This window comes from Simochromis diagramma, unplaced genomic scaffold, assembly GCF_900408965.1.
Source record: "Simochromis diagramma unplaced genomic scaffold, fSimDia1.1 OVJJ01000602.1, whole genome shotgun sequence".
Lineage (NCBI taxonomy): Eukaryota > Metazoa > Chordata > Actinopteri > Cichliformes > Cichlidae > Simochromis > Simochromis diagramma.
In genome coordinates this window covers 10,480,150-10,502,807 of record NW_024387040.1, presented here as the reverse complement: position 1 = coordinate 10,502,807, position 22,658 = coordinate 10,480,150, and the positions used below count along the sequence as shown (strand labels likewise).

The 22,658-nt window shown below is 38.5% G+C and overlaps 2 protein-coding genes and 1 pseudogene across 3 annotated transcripts; 1 reads left to right on the top strand and 2 right to left on the bottom strand.

The window, feature by feature from the left end:
* Nucleotides 1-197, bottom strand: part of LOC120741540 — a 3,673-nt pseudogene extending 3,476 nt beyond the window's left edge.
* A 684-nt stretch (nucleotides 198-881) lies between these two features.
* LOC120741539 (ADP-ribosyl cyclase/cyclic ADP-ribose hydrolase 1-like) lies at nucleotides 882-6,099 on the bottom strand. Its single transcript, XM_040044519.1, has 7 exons — nucleotides 5,599-6,099; nucleotides 5,144-5,256; nucleotides 4,906-5,029; nucleotides 3,363-3,489; nucleotides 3,105-3,240; nucleotides 1,053-1,122; nucleotides 882-921 (listed from the first exon to the last, which is right to left on the bottom strand). Exons 2-7 carry the CDS (start codon nucleotides 5,241-5,243, stop codon nucleotides 882-884), a joined length of 597 nt encoding a protein of 198 aa, XP_039900453.1. The 5' UTR covers nucleotides 5,244-5,256; nucleotides 5,599-6,099.
* A 4,215-nt stretch (nucleotides 6,100-10,314) lies between these two features.
* Nucleotides 10,315-19,637, top strand: impa2 (inositol monophosphatase 2). 2 transcript variants are annotated; one of them, XM_040044088.1, is made up of 9 exons: nucleotides 10,315-10,450; nucleotides 10,769-10,886; nucleotides 12,771-12,904; nucleotides 14,417-14,521; nucleotides 14,769-14,814; nucleotides 15,001-15,109; nucleotides 15,300-15,408; nucleotides 16,134-16,285; nucleotides 18,854-19,637. In XM_040044088.1, the coding sequence occupies exons 2-9, from the start codon at nucleotides 10,824-10,826 to the stop codon at nucleotides 18,970-18,972; spliced, it is 837 nt and encodes a 278-aa protein (XP_039900022.1). In that variant the 5' UTR covers nucleotides 10,315-10,450; nucleotides 10,769-10,823; the 3' UTR covers nucleotides 18,973-19,637. The 2 variants fall into 2 exon arrangements, with proteins under 2 accessions (XP_039900022.1, XP_039900023.1); XM_040044089.1 differs by lacking the exon at nucleotides 10,315-10,450 and adding an exon at nucleotides 10,523-10,686.
* The last annotated feature ends 3,021 nt before the right edge of the window (nucleotides 19,638-22,658 follow it).

Below are 22,658 nucleotides of genomic sequence, written 5' to 3'. Positions count from 1 at the left end.
CTATAATTGATGAGTTTCATTAACTTTTGTTCCTGTTAAGGCATGGGTCTCTGTGTAAAAAAAGGAGCAGTAAAACACACTTGATGACTAACAACTGTCACATGATGTGATGCTTTGATGTAAGACCACTATTCCAGATTCATAATTAACTTTGATGTCATGAAACTTCCAAACACTGAACATTACGTACTGGTCATTGTCTGTACAGGTCCAGTGAAAGCCTCTGGATTGGAGGATTTGGATCAGGTCTACAATGGATCCTTGACTACATGACTCTCTGTCAAAGAAAAAAACAACAACACAAACCTCTCAGGCCCACTGCAACTTTCTGATAGGTTGCTATTCACAAGCTTTAAAGGATAACAATGTCCCTAAGCAGTAAATCATATCAGTTATTTGCCAAACATAAAGACAACTTTTGGGCTGTCATGCCCTGAAAAATAGTTATCCTCTCATTTAAGTTCAACTGTGTTGCTGTTATACAACTGCATGATAATATATTCGGATCACTGAACTATAGTGAGGTCATAAATGATGGGTAACTGAGTGTTTCAAGCTTTATAACATGTCATCCTATCATCATAGCAGTTAAGGTGCTAATTAATGGAATTTGGACAATGTGAACTCATCAGTAGTTACTTTTTTAAAACACAAGAATATCCTTTTATTATCCTCACATATGGGGTCCGTCTAGACTGGTCACCACCTTAATGTTGACATAATTCACCCTTTGTGGATCCAGACTGTCCAGTTCAACACTTCCAAACATGCTGCATGAGAAAAAAGATTGATTTAATATGTAGTTCAGAACCTGCACCAACCTACTGAATTATTCATTATTTCTTACCTTTTCCTATTGAAGGCATTAACAATAGATCCATTCAGTAAGATAGTAATGTTGCCACACGCCATCTCTGCAAACTAGCAAATGGATGAGGAAAATCACAGAAGAGCAATAAAGCACTACCGGTTTTGGAAAGGTAGATGATAAATAACACAGCTGTTTGCAGAACAGAGATGGAGCCATTCCAGAGTTTGGATATTAAACTCACATTTTGTGAAGCTTGCCTCCACAGGGAATAGACCGGATGACTTCGACAGGCCGACCACTCCGGACAAGAGCTGAAATCAAAACCTGTGTCAAATTCACAAGTGTCATTACTTGAGATATGAGATATTCAAGAAAGACATGTGCTGTGTTGACATGCAAGAAGACTAGTTATATAAGAAAAGTCTTAAAAGTTCTGCAAAACGTTTGGGAACACAGCTGCAGCTGTCTGAGTTATAATGCTTTTGCTGAATCCCGTTGCTACCAAACAATCTTTCTTAATTTGTTATCATTCAATCCACGTAGCGATGTTTAAAGCAAGAGTTTGATACCACTCTTATGCTTGTGTGGAAATTATGAAGCTACACCCAGCAGTTTGCTAGCTTTGTTTATCTAAAAGTGTAAAGTGAAACAGCTAAACAGGAATATGGGTGCCAGACACATTTCATAAAGGGGCTATGAAAGCAGGGAATACAAATTCACCGTCTGGAGAGGCTGAGACTGGGAATCAAACCTTGAAGCTACCAACTTCAACACCTCACTGGCTGCTTTATTACATACACCTGTTCAGCTCATTAATGCAAATCTAATCAGCCAATCACATGCTGCCCATCGTGCTGCCAGCAGCCACCATCTCAAACTGGCTTCTTGGACTCAACAATGAGTTCACTGTACTCAAATGGCCTCCACAGTCACCAGATTTCAGTCCAATAGCGCATCTTTGTGTTGTGGTGAAGAGGGAGATTTGCATCATGACTGTGCAGCTGACAAATGTGCAGTAACTTTGTGATGCTATCATCATAGCACGGACTTTGAACAAGCGGTTATTCATCCGCTTTTGAAAAAGCACCTCGACCTCACTCGCCGAATTTTATTTTAAATTTCGTTTACAGCCACTTGTGCTGTAATAAACATAATGTTTTAGATACATGTTAATTAACATCACATGCACTTTACTTATACACCTCTGAACAGCTTTTCCAGTTGAAAAAATTTAATTACAAATGATCATTTGAAAATTCCGAGTTTTGTATCGATCTTTGCTCCGTTTGACACAGCTGACTGGTCCTTGATGAGAGACTAAAAACTGGTGGACTCTGCTTGCAGTTTGTGTCACCTAGCCATTATCTTGGTGTGCCAAAGGTTGTCCTCAGCCCCTTATGCCTTGTCATGCTTTCACTAGCACATGCATACCTTGAAGCCATCTCATCTACTTTTTTATACTGATCAGTTGCAAATGTCATCAACCTAGCTGCCCGCATAATGTTATTGTTGTCTTCTTATCTGGCCCTGCATTCACTTCAGGTCCGAAGTTGCTTTGATCAGGTAGTCATGATCTCTGACCGTCACTGCCCATCTTAAACACAGTGCTCTAAAAAAGATTTTGCCAGGAAGGGTCCCGATTTGCATATTTGTCATACTTACGTTTCAGATAATAAGTGAATAAAGGGGCACTTTTCACAACACTCTGCATGAATTGTGAGAACTGCAATCAAGCATTTGTGATAAAGGAATTTTGGTCCACTCTTCTTTGCAGAATTGTTTAAATTAAGCACATTGGAGGATTTTCCAGTATGAAATGCTTGTATTTTTTTGTTTTGCTTGTTGGTTTTTGCTGGTGTGTTTGACTAATGCTGTTGCGTAACTCAAATGTGATTGAACTTCAAGGTGCCAACTGATGGCCAGAAATCCTCCTTTAGGATTGTCTGATGGAGAGGATGGAGCCTCGCTCCATCACACCACCACCACAAAGCTTGACCATTGGTATGATGATCTTTTTAGGAATTGTTGTTCAATAATATATAGTGAGAGAAAATTCTAATATTAATATGTATGTAAAATTCAAGTATTTACTTGATTTTTTTTTTTTAATTTACTTGGACCAATTTAATGCAGCGGCACCAAACCTCGGGGAGGTCAAAGCCTTTTATGTCTCTGATCATTTTTCTTGTGAAAATAATTAAATTACACAATCGGAAATGATTTCTCTCTTGTTGAAACAAAACAAAATAAAAAATACAATACAACACAAAAAAAACAAAACACAAACATCTACCAGAATCCTCTTCTTGGCCACACCAGATGAGATCGTTGAACATGTAGCCAACCAGCGTGTCTTCCAGTGTCCAGAAGTGACGAAAAACTGCAGCATAGCTGTGCATCAGTGTCCTGGTTTTGCTCCAGAAGAGGAACTAAGAAAAAAAGGTAAATACAAAGCAGGTTAACAAAAAGACTAGACTTTAAAGTAGCATAATTATATTAATATAAATAAAAAAATGTATATATAAGGCACCAAAATGCCAACACAGCTCACATTATCACAGGGCCAGATTTGTGGCATTGCGTTAAACATGTGAAAATAATCCTCGACGGTCACATTGCAAGAAGAATGACTGACAACGGCCTCCTCAAACTGCCTCCAGATCTCCTCACAGTCATACCTACACATAAAAAACAGAATATGACTTTAAGCTTTTTTTTGAGATGTGTGGCTTTTAAAGGGACAGTTCGCAGAAAGTCAAAGTCTTTTTTATTATTGGCCTGTCGTGCTATTTTTTTCAGTATACATGAATTCGGCATGAACTGCGCAGCTTTAGAGATATTGGCTGTATATCTGTCACAGATCTTTGTTCAGTCTTCCTCCCCTCACCCCCAACCGGTCGTGGCAGATGGCCACCCCTCTGTGAGCCTGGTTGAGCCAGAGGTTTCCTCCTGTTAAAAGGGAGTTTTTCCTTCCCACAGTTGCCAACGTAGGCTCGTTGTTGGGGTTTTCTCTGTTTTCTCTGTAGGGTTGTAGGGTCTTTACCTTACAATATAAGTCATGTCGAATTGTTGTAGTGATTTGGCAATATAGAAATAAAGTTGAACTGAACTGAACTGAAATGTAGGACTTCTCTTGAATACAGTGGAACTAAATGGCACTTTCCTTGTAAACTTGGGTGCATTAATATGGCAAACAACTGTATGATTAAGCAATAATGAAAATAACAGCCTTTGATGGATCTATGTCATGATTTGGGGAAAAAAGGAGTCTTATTTGGATTCACCTGTACATTTTAAATGATTTGTTGACATTCAACTCCTGCATACCTTTGGAACAACTAAATGTAAAGTTTTATTACTTATGTGGGATTCTTTTTGAAATGAACAAAAGAAGGAAGGAAGGAGAGCCAGCAGTTACTGTGGCTGTTCCTTTATTCACAAGGGTTCATCAGGAAGCTCTGCCTTGTTGATTCGGTGAAATTTTTACACAGATGTTCTTCCTGACACAACTACAGTTAGATTAGTGTTTCCTCCTGGGATTAAACGAGGATGTTTTGCTTGTTAGGCAACTGTGTAAACGGTTACACTATAATTACACAATGAACAAAATGCAAACAAAAATTCAGTAACAGTGCTTTACACTGCTAAAGTGTAATCCATGTGCCTCAGCCTTTTAAATCTGCCATGAATAGCCTCAATAGCGATTTGTTTTTGTATACTTTAAGTAAGCAGTGAAACATATTAGAAATTCCCATGAAATTTCTTTGCAAAGCACGTATATGGCCTTTGTCTCAGCTTCTTTCATCCTTTCTAAAAAAGTCAAACCGATAAAAAGAAAGGAACTCACTAAACATCATTTATTGAACGCCACATCAAAACTTCCCTTCATTTGTACTTGAGCGCTAGCCTCATAATGTGCTGTCGGTGACAGCCCAAACTCTTTTGCTCTGGCCTTTAGGAGTAAATCAGATCTTTCAAGCTCTGAGGCTTGACTCAAATCACAGATAAGTTGTGAATTTATGACAAATCTGCAAACTGATTCCCAATCAAGACTGGAAATGTTATGACATGACAACAGATGAGTCCACATTTACCTTAAGCTGGGGTTAACTAGTGTGGTGTAAGTGTAACACCTCCCAACCACAATGTGTTTAATGTTGGGGGTTGTCCCGAGCTGTGCTCTGAGTTGACTCGGACAGAAGTGAAGCGTAATAAAACCTTTGAAATGGAGAAAGAGATAAAAGAAAAGAGGGTGTAATGTATCAAATTTCGGAGCAGCACATTTAAAGGAAGACAGAAAAAAATGTAGGAATATCAGAAAGAATTGCTTACAAATTATGATGCTGGTTATTGCAAAGGACACAGATGTTTTTGTGACAGTGACAACTTGCTGTGCTTCAGTGCTCTTCAGTAGAGATTCGTGTTTATACATTTTTATTTTCCACCTATAGAAGAGTCAAAATAAATAAATAAATAACTTATATCACCTTTGATGCAAATCAACCTCACATAAATAGTTCTATGGTAAATTATATTGTGTCATTCACAAAACAGCTTCCTCCTGTCAAATCTTAGACAACAGTTATATCAGTGGATCAAACTGAGCAGCACACTGACAAAAGTAAGTCAAGCACTGACTTCTAAGAAACAAGATAGCTCATGTTAAGGCAACTCTAAATCTATATATTTAAATATCACACACAGTAAGATCATCACCTACAGGCTGTAGCGACAATCTTAAAACCTTGTGTGAATAAAAATGAAAAAGTGTAGACATGCTCACTTACTTCTTTCATTGCATAAATTCAAACTGCAACAAATGGCTCCATGGCTGTGATGCTGTCAGTTGGCTCCGGTCGGATTTTTGCCAACTGGAGTTAGAATGTATCCTCTTTCCACAACATGCTCAATAGCCTGGTCTTAATGGGTCGACAGCACATCCCATCTACAATTGAGAACCCTTTTTAAAAAAAAAAAATAGAGATGTGCATGTGTTTTTTTTCCTTCCAGGCTCCTCTTGTGAAGAGTAGATCCACATGACTCTTATTATAGTGGCGTTAGGAATCTTGATAAACACAGAGTGCAGTGTTCTCTGTGGCATGGCTCCCCTGAGCTAGAGGGCAAACTATGTTGCTGTTTATGTCACTGGACATATGTGAACTTAGTTGTAAGGGTTTAAATAAGCTTTTATCAAAATAAGCCTGACGTAAGAAGTGAAAATAACTGTCAAATAGCCAGATGGGTGAAACTTTTCTGTCAAACAGATACAGAATAAGAAGCTTTATTAATTTTCGGAAACTTTGATCTCTCATGAGTGTGCAGTTAGATGTCTATGGGGTGTAACATGATTTTATTTAGGTCAAGAGAAACAGGATGTCTGTGGTCTGTGAAATTATCCTCACAGTATTAGAAAATAACATTAGTTGCAACATAAACATCTGACGCGTCTCACTGGATAGTGCAACAGTTATGAAACATGGGAACATTGCAACTACTGAAAATCTACTGCAATGTAACAGTTTTGCAGTTTACTACTAAAAAAATTAAACGAATAAATCATGCAGAACCTAAGGATAAAATAGTGTTTAGGTTTGTTGCAATGCTGCTACTTTTATTAATGTAACAACATAACTTTATTGCCTGGTTTTGTTACTGATTCATGATGCTTACAGTTTGAGTACTTTACAGTTTTTATTAGGCCTCTTGGTCTGACTGAAGAAGGAATGTAAAGTATGTGGTTAGTTTTCCATTTCTGGCAGTAACACCCACTTTACTCCAGACTGAAATATCTCAACAACTATTCCCCGACTTTACCTTTATGAGTCAGACATCTGCCACTTCACTTGCCAGCTACTTGGATGGACTGACATGAAATATGCTGCAGCGTCCAGGTTTTTTCATTTACTTACTTTGCGGTTTTTTTTTGCTAACTGGAAAATTCCACCAGCTAAACACGAACATGACTGTCATCATGAGCCCAAACTAGCCCAAGTTACTGTTGTACCCATTTAAGTTTGGAACCATTGTTCCAGTTTTATTTGAGGAACTGATACATTTCACTTCTGTTCCCATACTGTTAGCCAAAGTGACATAGTTAATATTAAAACCATAAGTACATGGTGTAAAAGTCTTGAGCCATCACCCATTACTTTATATTTTTCTTCCAGGAACCCAAACTTTAATGTATGTTTTTTCTAAAGTGTAGCCATAGTTCTACAGAATTTCTGAAGGATCTTAAGTTCTTCTTTGGACATTGGTTGCTTTTTAATTTTCAGCCCAGTCCTTTTAAAGTTTTTTTTAAGCCAATTAACACTGAACCATGAGTTATTCAAGCACGAAAAAGGTACCTAACGTGAAAGGTGCCTGCAAACATCCCATTTAAAATTTATCTTTAGGCACTGTGTTATGTGCAGCTTTTTTTTTTAGTTGGATATACAAATAAACGCCATAGTGGAGGCATAAAGTAGTATTTTTGCATTAGTATTGTGAGCCCCAAAGAGCTACTAGCAGAAAACATGGCTCATCTTTGCATGGTTTTCTCAGTGTGTGCTTAAAAAATTGAGGAAAGTGAACAAGTGGAAGACAAAAGAAGAGATTTCAGGCCTAAAAACCATCTACAGTAGATAAACACTATCTGTAAGTCGTACTCTTAAGAAATAAGAAAAAACCCAGCAAAGACCTAACGCATGACTCGAGAGATGCATCTGGCCTTTCAGCTGAAGGCTCATCAGAAATGGTCCCAGTGACACCATGACAATGGTCCCAAACACATTGCCAGTGCAGTAAAAGCGTATCTGGGTAGAAGTGATGGATTGGCCTCCCCAGAGTCCCAGTGTCAACATTACGGAAAAGAACAAAAGAAACTGCAGAACTATTCCTGAAGACTATTTAAAGAAATTACAAAATAGCTTGCCTAAAAGACAAAGGCTGTTTTGAAGAATAAAGGTGGTCATATCAAATACTGACTTTCAGCTTGTTACAACTCTGTTTCACTGGTTTTTAAATGACCTGTTTGCTATCAATATTGTCAAATACATGAACAGTCTTAATGGTAATCTTCTTGTCTTGTACACCGAACGATGTGAGAACTTCCAACAGTGACACACACTGATTCTGTTTAACGTTAATATATGCAGCATCCACAGAAAATATGTAGAGAGCTGGAAAGTATAATGCATCCCTAACTGTTCCCAGACATTCACATTAACTGCTTTAAGAAAATGATGATTTTCAATTTCTGAGGAAAGGGTCACTTAAGGTTAAATCTTTAAGACAGTATGAATGAGGTTGTGCCCTCGTGCCTCTCGAGCTAATTGCACTGTTGGCACTCTGCACGTGACTGCTTGAGCTTAATGATCCAAAGAAAGAAAAATGCTGAGAAAATGATGCTAAACAAGGCCTAAACCTAATCCAGATGTTAAAGTAAGAGCTGTGAGCTGTGAAAGCCGCAGATAAAGAGCAAGCACTAATTCCATTCCTACATCAAATGTGCCCATATTTCTTGAAGCTTGCTAAAATAAAAGCAGACCAAAATAAATATTATTAAATACAGACTACTTCCTTCTGTGCTGCATTTAAAACAGAATACAAAGCAGAATAATCCAAAATCTCTTACATAGATATAGAAAGTTGATTAAATTACCATATTTTATGCCATGTTTTGGAAGAATTAACATTTTAAAACTGTGCTCTCATCAACTTGATGTGGGTTGTAGATTCTGTAACAACTCACAGAAATATGTCGGTAACAGTTATTTGCATGCAGACAGTCAGTCTAGCGATAGCTCAAGAGACCACAATTTGTATTCTCACTGCATTCCACTCCCCCCAATGAGGACGGTATTATTTGGCAATTTCTTGCCCTCTTGAGGTAAGGCGCTCCTATCTGAGAATGTGAGTTAGTGTATGGAAATTAGCTGTGGGCTAGAGAGGAACCAGTGCTATAAGGAGACATTATCAGCTGAGTAATTTACTGACTGACAGGGTGCAAGGGTTGAAGTGTTAACCTGTGTCGAGATGAAGTGTCACCAAGCATGACGCTGAAGTCTAATTTGATCTGTATTTGCTGCCCTCTTCAGCAGCGGACCTACGGGAAGTCCTATTAAGTATGCTCTTCTTATTCTCTCTTTTTGTGTGAAACTGAGACTCAAGACGCACACCCTGGACTTCCGAAAGTGCTTTAACAGGGTGGCTACTGCAAGCATAGTTACAAAACTTTGTGAGATGCAGATAAGCAGGCATTTCCTTGGATGTATGAGGCTGCCAATTGTTTTGGATAAGTAAAGCTGTTTCTCAAGTTTGAATGAGAGGAATTGCATGCAGATGTTCACCTTAAGCTTTTCAGGCCAGACTAAACAGAATCTGATGTGGACCATTAAATGTAATTCACAATTAGAATTTGCATGCAGCTGAAAAACAAAAAAACAACAACAAACAATTGAAAAAAAAACAACCCTTAATGTTTGAGGAGTTTACCTTTCCTCATGAGAGAAAGTGCTCTTGCTGGTTGCTGCGTCACTTAGAGTGTTGCTGCTGCCACCTTCTGGCCTAAAAGGGCGCTAAATATTTATTGGCTGTGATCGATACTAAGAGTGTAACACCACGTCAGACTTTCAGAATAGTAGTATAGTCAAATTTTCTGCTTTAATGTATTTCGCAGATATTTCCAAAGATCTAGGTCCAGCACCTGACCAAATGGTGTTCAGACAACCTGGTCCCAAACACCAGCAAGACTAAGGAGGTCATTACAGACACATGTTGTGTCCGGAAAGAGACAACATGCTCCTGTCTGTCCTCAGACACAGGCAGGAGGTGGAACAGGCGAACAACACTAAGTTCCTGAACATTCACATCGCAGTTGACCTGAACTAGCCTTACATTAATATTGCTTATACTGTTTCCCTATTATGTGATATTATTTATTGTATGTTTGTGTGTTGTAAATGCTGTCTGATTTAAGTTGAGAAGTAGTGCAAAGAATTTTGCTATGTGACTCCATAATGACAATAAAGCATTCTGAATCGGTTTACCTCCATTAAAAATACATAAATAGAAAATGAAGCTGGGTGTAAGAAATATGATCTCACATCAATTTGGAGTGAAATGACACTATTTCAACTGATTTTTCGCTGTCATTTTGCATAGTGAGTTTTATTTTGCGTGAAAGCAAAAGCACCTTGAACGGTGTTCTTCAGATTTAGCAAGTATTCGTTATGCCTTGTTGGCAATGCTTCACTGCCTTTATATTTTTTAAGCCGGCGAGGTCAGTCTGGGGAATTGTACTTATTTACAGTTAATATTTATTTTACTTTTTTGTCAGTTTGATAAGTTTTCTTTGTCTTCTGAATCTAAAACCGCAAATTTCAGCCATTATTGCTGCCTCTTTTGTTTAAGTTAGAAAGTTGGGTACTCGCAAAGACATTTTCCTTTCTCCGGGAGACCCACTGTTTCCTGTAACAACGCGACTGAAGAAAACACATGACAGCCTTCTAGCCAATGACAGCGAAGATTGTTCAAGCAAACGGCACAGATTGACCAATTAGGCTGAGAGTTCGGCTTAGCCCCACCTTTCAGTGGCGAAATGTCATTGCTTAGAAGTCATTCATCTCTAGAAGTGCGTTAAATTAGCTCCCGGAACTGGTATGCTACTATATCTTTTTTACAAACACAAATCAATGTAATGATATTGCGTTGTAGAAAAGCCGTTAAGCGTATGTTTGTCATTAGGTATCATCAGTGTTACCTCCAGTGTACATATCCCTTTTTCTCCCTTTAAAAGCTAGCATAGAGGGCTAATTTATGCTATTTGACAGATTTCATTGCTTCTTCAAATTAACGCAGCTAGCTTTCCAGCAGCTAACTCACGTCATATGTCGGTAATTGCAACGTACCGTCATATGCCGGTATATAATTGCACCTTGCTATTGTAAATGACGAAAGTTGTGCTTCTTCCTACAGCTTTCTTCCGTTCGTATTTCCGTTCTGAATATCGCCTCATCTCCCCTTTATCAGCATGAGTGATCCGTGGCAGGAGTGCATGGATTATTGCATAGAGGTCACTAAACGGGCCGGAAAGGTAAGAGGGCCACGTTACCATTGCAGGACTATTTTTTTTTTTTTCTTCCACCCATGAAAATGTATTAAAAATATTTAAAAAAATAATCCATGCACACATTACTAAAACACACGTTTGACGTTTGTTGAGTCATACATTTCCTGGGACAACATGTAAACCTAGTTGTCAAAAATATTTGAAATGCAATAAAATTCTTGGAAACCTCCCAAGATGGGATTTTTATTTAGTTTCTTGTCCCAACTTATTGATTACCAGACTTCTACTCAAAAATATTAAATTTAATATAAGTTACAAATTCAATTTATTTTATTTCACAGCTTGAATCTTTTTCTGAGAAAACTCTGATTTGCCACCATGTTGCCATACATGTGAAACAAACATTAGAAAGTAAAAAAACAAACAAAAAAACCTTCGGAGACTATTAAATATAATTTCTGTGGTCCTGAACCATTTTAATCATGCAACTAAAGTATCTCATGATATGTTCCTTTAATGCCTATGGTTGACATATCAATTTTGGATATTTATTAGTTGTTTTTCTTAAATACATAGCGCACCCTTTCTTTAATAATATCATTATCTTACCGTTTTTGAAGCCTAAATTTCCCTCCAATTGTAGAATGATTCAGGAGGTACGACTGATGCTACACTTACTTGATTATGGTTGACAACAGTGTATATGGAAATCCACTTTGAGTGCAAATAATAACCTCAGTAACATGTCTTTCTTTTTAAAGTGAGATATGCCATTAAGGAGAAACTAGCACATAATCCAAAACAAACAACAAAAAAGCCAAATTACACGTTACACCCATGACTGTGCAGACAGATATGTAATAAATCACTTCCCACACACTGGCAGTTCAGAAGGTGTATACAGTGTCCACAGTTTTCACGTGATCAGTGTCCCTAATTCAGTATCTGGCCAAATGTGAACTGTGGTCCCGATCGCCCCTGATGCTCCTGAGTGATGCCCTTGAATAATGTCCACACACATTACACTCAAACAATTAGAAAAAATATGATGTTTTTGCAGTAAAGTTATCGTTTCTCATCCAAAGTGTTATCATTTTATCCTCCTAGGCATTTGTGTGAAATTGTGTCATTATTTGTAAATTGTCGAGTTATGCCTAAAAATCGGTTTGAAGAGGTCACGCTGACCTTGGCTTTTCACCACCAGATTCTTATCTGTTTATTCTTCGACTCTGTTTATGCCAAAATTGAAGAAACTATTCCTGAGAAATGGCTCTTTATGCCTCTGGCCACAGCTGTCCCTAGAAGAGGCATGGAAGAACTTATAACAGTATCATATAAAAATGTACCACAATAACTTTTGACCTCAGATGCATAATGTACAGAGGTCAGCTGTATGTATCGGTGATATAGTTTGGATCATAAATTATTCAGTGCTGGATTTGAAAAAAGAAATAGTTGAATGCAAAGTATTGATGAGCCCAAATAAAATTGGTAGGTACTTGTTAAAAATGCAAATAAAATACTGAGGTAAATGTTTGTTTAAATCAAGCAAAGGTTGAAGAAGCAACCGTGTGGGCGCTTTCATCAAAATCTATTTTACTGCTGCTTACGTATCTCGACATTAGAGCGTAATGTGTGTGTGGGTTGTTTTTATCTTGTAATTTTTTTTTGTGTGTTATTCCAATGTATACAGAGGCTTCCATCTGTGAAGAATCACATTATCCAGACACTAGAAACAATAATTACAGCTCATAAATATATTTGGACTTTGTAGCCTAGACATCTTGTCATCTGTGGCACCAACATATGTTAACACCAACACGTGAAGCTAATTAAAGCAGCAGATGTAGTCAGTCATCCAAGAAATCTTTTGTTTTTTTTCCCCTCTCACTTTTGTGTTTCTGCCAGATGATCTGCGAGGCGCTCCAAAAGGACATCGCTGTCATGCACAAGAGCTCAGCGGTTGACCTGGTGACCGAGACGGACCAGAAAGTGGAACAGCTCATTATATCTTCCATCAGGGAAAAGTACCCAACGCACAGGTACTCTACTTCATTAGAAAACATGGACATGAGAGAGGGTATGTGAGCTGATTGGTCTAAGAACATGGTGAGAAGTATGCATGATTTATTATGGTTTAACGATTTTCCATCTAGTAGGGGTGGGAGATCTTACCTCAAAAGTATATTATGATATTATAAGGAAATTTCCATTAATGATATTTGTGAGGAAAAAATTGCTGAATGTTTTATCAGTAATTGCAGCTTATGGCCAGCAGCATATATTAGTACAAAGGAACGAAGGGCATGTTTCATCCTTTCTCTCCAATAAGCTGCTGTCACTGATTACAGACTACCTTATTCCAAGTGTGAGTCTAATGAAACAAGGTGCCAGCAGTAGCAGCAGCATTAATGGTGACACAGCATTATATCAAACACATCCTCAGTAGTGTTTTCCCTGGAAATTTTAAGTAAAAACGTATAAAATAACTGCTTACCTTTTTAATTTAACAATAACAGAAGTGACCTAACCTTGTAACTCTTCAGGAGCTGCTTGATATTGTCACATTATATTTTCTATGTGGGAGTTTGTATCTTGGGCCTTACAGCTTTTTAACCAACTGCTTACGCTACCACGTAACCACATCAATAATTTCCATCCACCATTTACTTTTCCTGTCATATGGAGTTTAACTAGTGAGTGCTATAATAATGCTCTGTGAGGGCCTTTTTATTTGTGTGGGTTTTTTTGCCTCTAGTGGTAAACACACTGATGTTTCCCTCTTTTAGCAGGGACAATTTCCAGGCATGTTTTTATTTTTTTAAAGTCCTGTATTTTCTTCGAGGTTGTTGAAGTAGTTCCCTTTTTAGGTACTAAGTCATTATAGGAGGCTGACATGCTGCTCTTGCTCTCAGACATGGCTAGGCTTATCTTGTTGTTATCCATGCTGGGGAACATATGGTGTTGCTATCCTTGATTAAGCAATATGACATGTTTTTTTTTTTTTTTTTTTTTTTTTAAATAAGTAAAAACACAAACGAACAAATGTATGCCATTATTATTGTGAATATAGCACAGCCCTACCATCCAATCTTAACTGGAATGCGACCTCTATTTTTACGCTAGTAGTATTAAAACGGAGGTCACATTTGTTACATGTAGTCCCTAATAACACTAGTCCCCTAATAACATGATACCTGCAAATATTAAGAAAAAAGATATTTATTGGTTGGTTTGTTTATTTTGCTTGCTTAAGACTTTGTTCTACCAAGTCTTAAATTACTGCTACCAGCATATGAAATGTTTATACATGTAAAGATTTCCAAGAGAAATTGAAACACAAGAACTCAGGAAAAAATTTCAGGGTTCCGTAATGTTGCTACAGCCTTGTGTCCAGCGTGGTGGAAATCTAATATCACATATTCTCGTTGGAAAGAAAACAGAGCAAGTGTCAAGTGCAGCGTTATTACTTTACAGCTGAGGTACCTGATAGACGATGCATAGAATTATCATACTCTTATTTTCACTTCTTCTCTCTTTTTTTCACTTTGAAGCTTTATAGGCGAGGAGTCCGTAGCAGCAGGCGCCCCCAGCGCCCTCTCTGACAATCCCACTTGGATTATCGACCCTATCGATGGCACCACCAACTTTGTTCACAGGTAGCACGGTCTGCGATTAAATGTTGTAAAAATCTCTGCGTTATAGTTCTAGCTCTGTTTTTATCTTTGTTGCTCTTCAACTATTTTTATCTTTTAATTAGATTCTTTCTTGGATTGTCCTCTCTGTCATGGATAATTAGACAACGCTGATGAAACTGAACCGATAATGGAAAAGGATTCCTCTGAGTTTAAACCTGAAGGGAGTTCCATAATTGAATGCTTTATATTGTAACGTTCTCTTTTGCAGGTTCCCGTTTGTGTCTGTATCAATCGGTTTCACAGTGAAGAAAGAGGTATGCTTTATTGTATGCGAACCACTCATGTGTTTAAACTGTGATGTTTTGATTATGTGAAACATTAACATGATTGCAGACCATTAACCCAGTTAATATCTGAAGATTCTCCTTTTATAAAGCTGCTGTCTTTTAACCAGCCCCACATTAATCGGAGCTGTTTTCTGTGCTGCTGCTTGGTCTCAGATAGAGTTTGGGATTGTCTACAGCTGCATCGAAGATAAAATGTACACAGCACGTAAAGGAAAGGGAGCATTTTGCAATGGATCCCCAATCAAGGTGTCTGGACAAGAAGGTGAATATTGAGAAGTTGCAATTATAAACAAATCCACCAGATGGAGCTAAAATCCTTTCCCTGTACCGGCAACAGACTGCATTTCTGTTTTTTTCAGAGAGCGCAAACCTGCAGCTGTTTGTATAATGAGTGAATAATGATAATTTATTTATTAGTATACTTGTTTGTTTGTTTTTTGTTTCCTTCCAAGATATTAGTAAATCCTTGGTGCTGACAGAAATGGGCTTCAAGAAGGACGCCGAGCAATTTCAAACAATGATGGCCAACATCAGAAACATCCTCAGCATCCCTGTACATGGGTAAATATGCACTTCAATATGTACAAGCTGTACATCCAGTGTTAGTTTAATAGTACACCAGACACCCCCTGAACAGCTGCTTATTCAGATATACAGAACAGCTGGTGTATTTGTTTACAGTAAAACCAAATCATTGTAATTAAGAAGTGCATGAAATTGCTACCACAATCTGATCTTATGCAGGTGTTCTCTCTCACAATAACAACAGCAACAACAACAACAGCAGCAGCAGCAGGGCAAAGTGAGAGCTTCCTGTAGCAGCTGTTTCTTATTGCATTACTGCCCCTAAAGGTGGTGAAACATTCTGAAAATGACAGCGGTGTTTGTTTTGATACTTCTTTTATGGATGATTGTGGTCAGTGCTAACCTCGATGACCGATAAGTTTGTTTTCTGTGACTTTTTCACAATAAAAAGCCATCCAACAGAGAGAACCTCATATCATGCCTTGAAATCAAATGAAAAGGGGTTGAATGCCGCACTGAATGTCAGATTCTACTTCTAACATCAAATCTACTAGATAGAGGGGTAACTAGAATGTTACAAAACTGACTGGATTTTGCTGAAGTGCTATCTCCTACCATTAAAAAAACACATTGCTTATCCTACAAAAATGAAAAAAAAATAAAAAAATCAAGAATTATAACTGCAAATGCACCAAAAAACACACTTAACTCTTAGCAGAGCATCTGGAAGTTGAAAGCAAACATCCCATTTCCATCCACAGAATCCGCTCCCCAGGCAGCGCAGCTGTCAACATGTGTCTGGTAGCGTGCGGATCGGCTGATGCTTACTACCACATGGGCATCCACTGCTGGGACATGGCTGGAGGGGCAGCAGTTGTCAGAGAAGCTGGAGGAGTCATCATGGACATTTCAGGTGAGTCACTGAGACAATGTGTCTCCTCAAACAACACTGAACACTGAAAGGCTGCTGAGTCACTGGATGAAATGAAAAATGGAAGGATTGCTGTAGGAGTTTGCTGTACAGAACAAAGCAGCAAGAATGGGCTGCTGTTCTCCAAGTGCAAACACAACAGAAGTTATTGTTTATGAATAATTTATGGTCAATAGTTCTTGTTATTGGTTTTTATCCTTCTTGCTGCTTATAAATGCCCCATGAAACACAGCAAGAGATGAGGAAAGGTTTGCTCCTGGCTTTGCACTTGATACAGAGAATTTTGATCTTAAATTAGGACATAACTGCTACCCTGACATTTAGTGTGTTAAGGAAGCTGGAGTTTCTCTAGTTTCACAACTGCAATACTCCTAAGAGTAGGCACAGTCTTGAGTTATGAAGCTGTTTATTTAAAAAGTGCTGTGACAGAAAGCATGTAGTTGGTGGAGCAAGTTTCTAAGTTACTTACTGTTCAGAGTCCCATTTATTTATTTAGTTTTTGATTAGCTGAAGGTCTTTTCAAATGCGACCCTTTTACTGTAAAATCTGAAAATGAGTAAGGTGCTTGGATCTTGTATATACATCAATAACATCCTCACCATCTATTTTTCTCTTGAGCTTATTAGTGTGTTATCTTTGTCACCAGCTTGCATCTTTGATTGGGTGGAGCAGTAAGTCAGATTACTGGCAAACATACAACATGTGTGTATTTGTGTTTAGACAGTAGTGTGTCATGAGTAATAATTGGGGAGGAAAAAAACGATTATTATTATTACCCGTGCCTGTGTGTGTGTGTGTGTGTGTGTGTGTGTGTGTGTGTGTGTGTATATACACACACACACACGGAAAATCTTGTTAGCTACACCGACAGAAGTGGCTCATTAACGTAAATGCCTAATCAGTCAATTACATGGCATAAAACCAGTGCATTTAGACATGTAGACATGATAAAGACAACTTGCTGAAGCTCATTCAGAGCATCAGAATGGGGAAGAAAGGTGATTTAAGTGACTTTGAATGTGGTTATTAGTGGCAGACAGGCTGATAAAGGATTTCAGAAATGGCTGATCTGCTGAGATTTTCATTCGCAACTATGTCTCGGGTTCCCAACTTGCCGCTGATGGCGGTCTTTATCCTTCTAGTTCGGGTTCAGAGTCCTGGGAGCTTGAGGGTCCTGCACAGTATCTTTTCTGTTCCTAGGACTGCGCTCTTCTGGACAGAAATCTCAGATGTTATTCCTGGCATCTGATGGAGCCACTCGCCCAATTTGGGCATAACTGCCCCGAGTGCTCCGATTGGGGCAGTCACGGGTACCACTGTTGCTCCCATCCTCCTCATGTTCCTTCTTCCTGATGTTGCTATCACTTATTATAGCTACTTCTAACACTACAGCCATCTTCCTCTGCTTGTACACCACTACTATGTCCGGTTGGTTAGCCATCACCAGTTTGTCTGTGTTTATCTGGAAGTCCCTCAGATGGTCATTCTCAACCACCCCGGGGAGCGTGTCCTATTTTGACCTCAGAACTTCCAGGCCATCCTCTGTAAAGATGTTCCTGTATACTATGCCGGCCACTTGGTTATGCCATTCCATATAGGCTCTGCCTGCTACCATCTTACACCCTGCTGTTATGTGTCAAATTGTCTCATAGGGTCTTGATTGGTGTGGTAAACCCCAGGCTCTACTGATCTTAGTGCTTAGCGCTTGGTCCTGTACTGCTGTTATTAGTGCGTCTGTGCTGTTTTTCAATCCAGCTTTGTCCACCTATTGGTAGGATATCTCAATATCAGCCACTTCTTCTATTTGCTGGTGGTTTAATCCGTGCAAATAGATGGCTCCTCTTCTTCCTCCTCTTCTTTCTTGGGTTTCTGCTGCTTGAGGTATTCACCAAGCATGTGATCAGTTGTGGCCTGATGTGTTCCTGATGTATTCATGGATTTTTGTTGTCTCTCAGTTCAACACTGAACTGGAGCTTATCCCAAGGTTGTGGTATTAAGAGAGGTGGGGTTAGACAGCTTGTGTTCAGGACCAACACAAAGAGACGGACAGCAATTCAAGCTCACAGTCACATCTGCGACTAATTTAGAATCTTCAGTTAACCTAACCTGTAAGTCTTTGGACTGTGGGAGGACACCAGAGTACCTGGAGGGAATCTATGAATGAACAGGAAGATGACGCAAACTTCACACAGACACCATCCAGAAATGGATTCGAACCAGGTCCTTTTGGCTTCAAGGCGCCAATGCTAACCACCGCATGGTAGTCTGTAGTCTTCATAACTTTTTGTCCTCCAAAAACCTCCAATTTCCATTTTTATTTTCAATTTAGAAGTTCCTACAAGATAAGATAATGGCCTTTTTTTAACATTCAGCTTCAATAACAGCACAGAAAAGCACCTTCAGGGCTATCAGCTGTTACTCCCACACACATTTTTAACATGCACTGCTTATGCATCGTCAGAAGCAAGTTGATAATTTAACCACGTATACTGTAACATTGAAAGAAAGAAGAGAATGCGACATTAATTTTTACTTGTCTTTTTTTACCAGGTGGACCATTTGATTTGATGTCTCGCAGGCTGATTGTGGCCAGCAGCAGAATGATAGCAGAACGCATTGCAAAGGAGATAACAGAGTTTCACGTTGGCAGGGATGACACTGATGACTAGTTAACTGCTGCACTGCTCTCAGCCTGCTCAGCTCATGTAAACACCCTCAACTATTTTGTACATAGAAGGTCTCAAGCCTGTCTTTGCCTTAAAAACAACAACTGTAAACTTACCTCTGAAGAGCATCTGAGAGAGTTTAACTGTTCAGAGCTTACACTTTCAGCCTCTTTTCTGCTTTTTTTTTGTGTGTTTTCACATTTCAGGACTTACCGGTTCAGATACAGACTTTGTATTGTGTTTTAATTTAAACAGATGCGATGGTGTGTATGCCCTTGTTCATATTAGTTTTTATTGTGATGTTTTTAATCACTAAACAGTGTCTTAGTATTTATTTATTCGTGAGAAGATAAAGAAGTCTCATGGTTATTCTTCCTCAACACAGCACTGTTAAAACAAATGTAATGTTGAAGTATAAAGTACTTTACTTATACATGAGTAACTATTACATTTTAGAGTCATCACTGGTTTGCACAATGTGTAATGCAAGTATATGTGTACCTACAACTGTACTGTATATCTGCTTTCTTTATCAAGCCAAGGATAAAGGGTGCTTTTGGCTAAGGAGCAATCCAAGGATGTTTTTCAAAATGTGTGCTTGTTTTATGTGCTTTTGTAAGAATGCAATAAATGCTTTTACTTGCTGTAAAAGCAAATAATATCTCTTACTCAAGACTCTTCTCATTTTTTTGTGGTGCACTGATAAAGTTTTAGAACTGAAGCCCTGCAGACAGGCATCAGCATGCAAGCATGTCACAGCTGTAACCTGAGGAAGGACAATAAATGGCAACAGAACTAAAGAGAACAGAACTTGTATGAATATTTTCTCCTGGGGGAAAAAAAAAAAAAAAAGCTGACAGTGCAAATTATGCATGGCACAATATGGAGGGAGGGCGGGATTCAGTGTCTTGACTTGCCTCTTTTGAAGTGTTCGAATAAACCACAAAAGTTAACATGACAAAATCTGTATAAAGACACCTCACATGTTGCGTTGCCTCAGTCAGACAGTCCTTTTAAAAAATGCTATTCCGCTTTGTAAAAAACTTCTATTGCCAATATGTACCACAGTTGTTCTCTGTACGCATTGTTCGACTCCTAGATACCTGAGCGGCATCTCAACAATGGCAAGAATCAGTGATTTGTTGCTTTGACCTCAAGAAAAGATAAATCTATAACTTCCTCTGAGCAAGATCTGAGCGAGTGTTAAATACTAAGAGCTTCAATTTTAAACCATCGTTCTGTTTTTGTGAGTGTGGAAATATTGGCATTCAAAGATACACATTTTCCTTTCTGCTGTAACAAATTCGACAGATGTGATGAAGGACTACTGTCTGCATTTTTTACGGTGTTGTTTTTGTATTTATGTGAATGATTAAGCTAGAAAAGAGGAAGGAATTTGATAAATCACTGCAACACAGCACTACTACAGAAACTTTGGAACAAGTGTTCAAGTTTTGACCAGTAGTGTGGCCTTTCCGTATAGACTGAATTAACATACATTTCTATGTAAATTTCCACCACACACCCATCCATTTTCCAAATGTTTATACATGTATGTGTTTTTTAAAATGTAAATTAATGTGTTTTTGCAAGTGTATGATAAAGAGAGCAAGTCTCCAGTGAGTAGCAGTTCTCTGGGCAAGAATGCCTTGTTGATGCCATAATCCAGAGAATAGCCAGACTGCTTTGAACTGATAGGAAGGCAACAATAAATCAAATAATTACTCATTAAACCAAAGCATACAGAAGAGCATCTCTGAATGTGCCGTACATTGAACCTTAAAACAGAAAACCAGGATAGATGACACTCCTGACAGCTAAGCTACACTTTGCACAGGCTCTTCCAAACTGGACAACACAAGATTGGAAAAATGTTCCCTTGTCTGATAAGTTTTGATTTGCTGTGCGTCCCTTAGTGCTAACTGAGCATTGTTTAAACATCCCAGGCTATCTGAGTACTGTTGTTGACCTTGTCCATCCCTTTATGACCAGTGTAACCATCTTCTGATGGCTGAAAGAAAATGAAGAAAATGCAATATGTAACAGAGCTCGGATCATCTCAAATGGGTTTCTTGAACATGTCAGTGAGTTCAGTGTACTCAAATGACCTCTTCAGTCACCACATCTTAATCCAGCATTGCACCTCTATGATGTGATGGGACAGGAGATTCCCATCATGGATTTGCAGCCAATAAATCTGCAGCAGCTGTGTGATGCTGTCATGTCAATGTGAACCAAAAAGGACTGTTTCCAGCACCTTGTTGAACCTGTGCCATGAACAATTTAAGCACGTCTGGAGGCAAAACTACTACTAGCAGAGTGTATCTTATGAAGTGTCTGCATGCACAGTCGTAACTGTGTACACTCCCACCCTCTGCGCACCCATTGGACAGGAATTTAAACATTTTCTCTAACATCTGCTTCAACCCTGCTGCCTCAAGGACAGATACAGGACATTTCCTTCCTTTGTGTAGTTATTTTTTTAACTCTGTTTTTCTTTTGGGATTTTGTAATTATTTTATTGAGGTACATTGTTTTTTTATTGTTTGGCTGATCTATCTTCTGATTATTAAAGCATATTTTCATCTTATGGAACTAATGTACTGTTTAACTGCTTAATGTCTTTATTGTAGAGCCAAAATGAAGTCACCGCATGTCTGTTTTCACAAGAATCCAACAGGAAGACAGAAAATTAAAGCACCATTGAAATCGCTTGTTTTAACACAGGTGGTTAAATTGATGTAATGAAGGTCCTGCAGATGTCAACTTGCATGCAGATGCCTCAGTCATGAAGTGAGAAAGGACAATAAATGGCAACAGAACTGAAACCTGTATGACCATGATAATTATTGTTGTAAGTATTCCTGTGACTGGTCTTTTTGTCATTCATTTGTATTTTATTTATTTATTTATCTACTTTCTAACATTCCCCCACAACCCTGTCTCAATGTGTGTACCTGTTTGTCTTGTTTCCATAGATACCGTGTCTGCCCTAATGTGTCTTGCGCTATTGTTTTTCTCTTTTTGAAAATATTGGTTTAAGAAAAAAAAAGAAGTTACATTTGAAAAATTCTTATTTTGTGCACATTTACGGTTCCAGCACTAGATATGGACGTTTACTGTCTGGACTTGCTTCCTCTGAAATGTCCTAATAAACCGCAAGAAGGAAAATGGCAGAATGTGTCAAGACACCTCCCATCGTGTGTTGCTTAATGCAGCATGACAGTTATGTGAAGTTACGCTATGTTACTGTGATAACACAAAAAGCTCCCATGCTTGCTCATACGTTATTATGTACAGCTATTATTGCAAAAAGAAGAAAAAACCCACTGTCTGTATCCATTGTCCGGAAAGGCTCCCAAACCCCTCTGTGGCATCCTAAAAGGGCTCTGAATCAGCGATGTGTTGCTTTGACCTAGAAAAATGATAAATCTATAAAATAAAAGCGTGAGCAAGAAAAATGTCTCTTGCGGCAAACAGGAAACCAAATAAACAGAAAACAGGCCTCTGACACTCCATAAAATACGGGAAAAAACCACTTGCTGCTATCGTTGTGATTTAGTGGAGAGATAAAAGCATTCGCAGCCATTACTCCATGTAAAATTCTCCGCTGCATTTCCCCTGCCCTTTCAGCCAGTGCTGCAGAGACTGCACATGCAGAGTGGTGGACTGCCCCCTGGGCTGATGAG

Coding starts and splice junctions, on each gene's coding strand:
- impa2 (XM_040044088.1), top strand. CDS start 10,824: ATGAGTGATCCGTGGCAGGAGTGCATGGATTATTGCATAGAGGTCACT. Junction 15,110..15,299: donor CAAGGTGTCTGGACAAGAAG/GTGAATATTGAG, acceptor TTTCCTTCCAAG/ATATTAGTAAATCCTTGGTG. Junction 15,409..16,133: donor CTCAGCATCCCTGTACATGG/GTAAATATGCAC, acceptor TTCCATCCACAG/AATCCGCTCCCCAGGCAGCG.
- LOC120741539 (XM_040044519.1), bottom strand. CDS start 5,243: ATGTATAAACACGAATCTCTACTGAAGAGCACTGAAGCACAGCAAGTT. Junction 5,030..5,143: donor AATAACCAGCATCATAATTT/GTAAGCAATTCT, acceptor TCCATTTCAAAG/GTTTTATTACGCTTCACTTC. Junction 1,123..3,104: donor TGGCCAAGAAGAGGATTCTG/GTAGATGTTTGT, acceptor TTTTGATTTCAG/CTCTTGTCCGGAGTGGTCGG.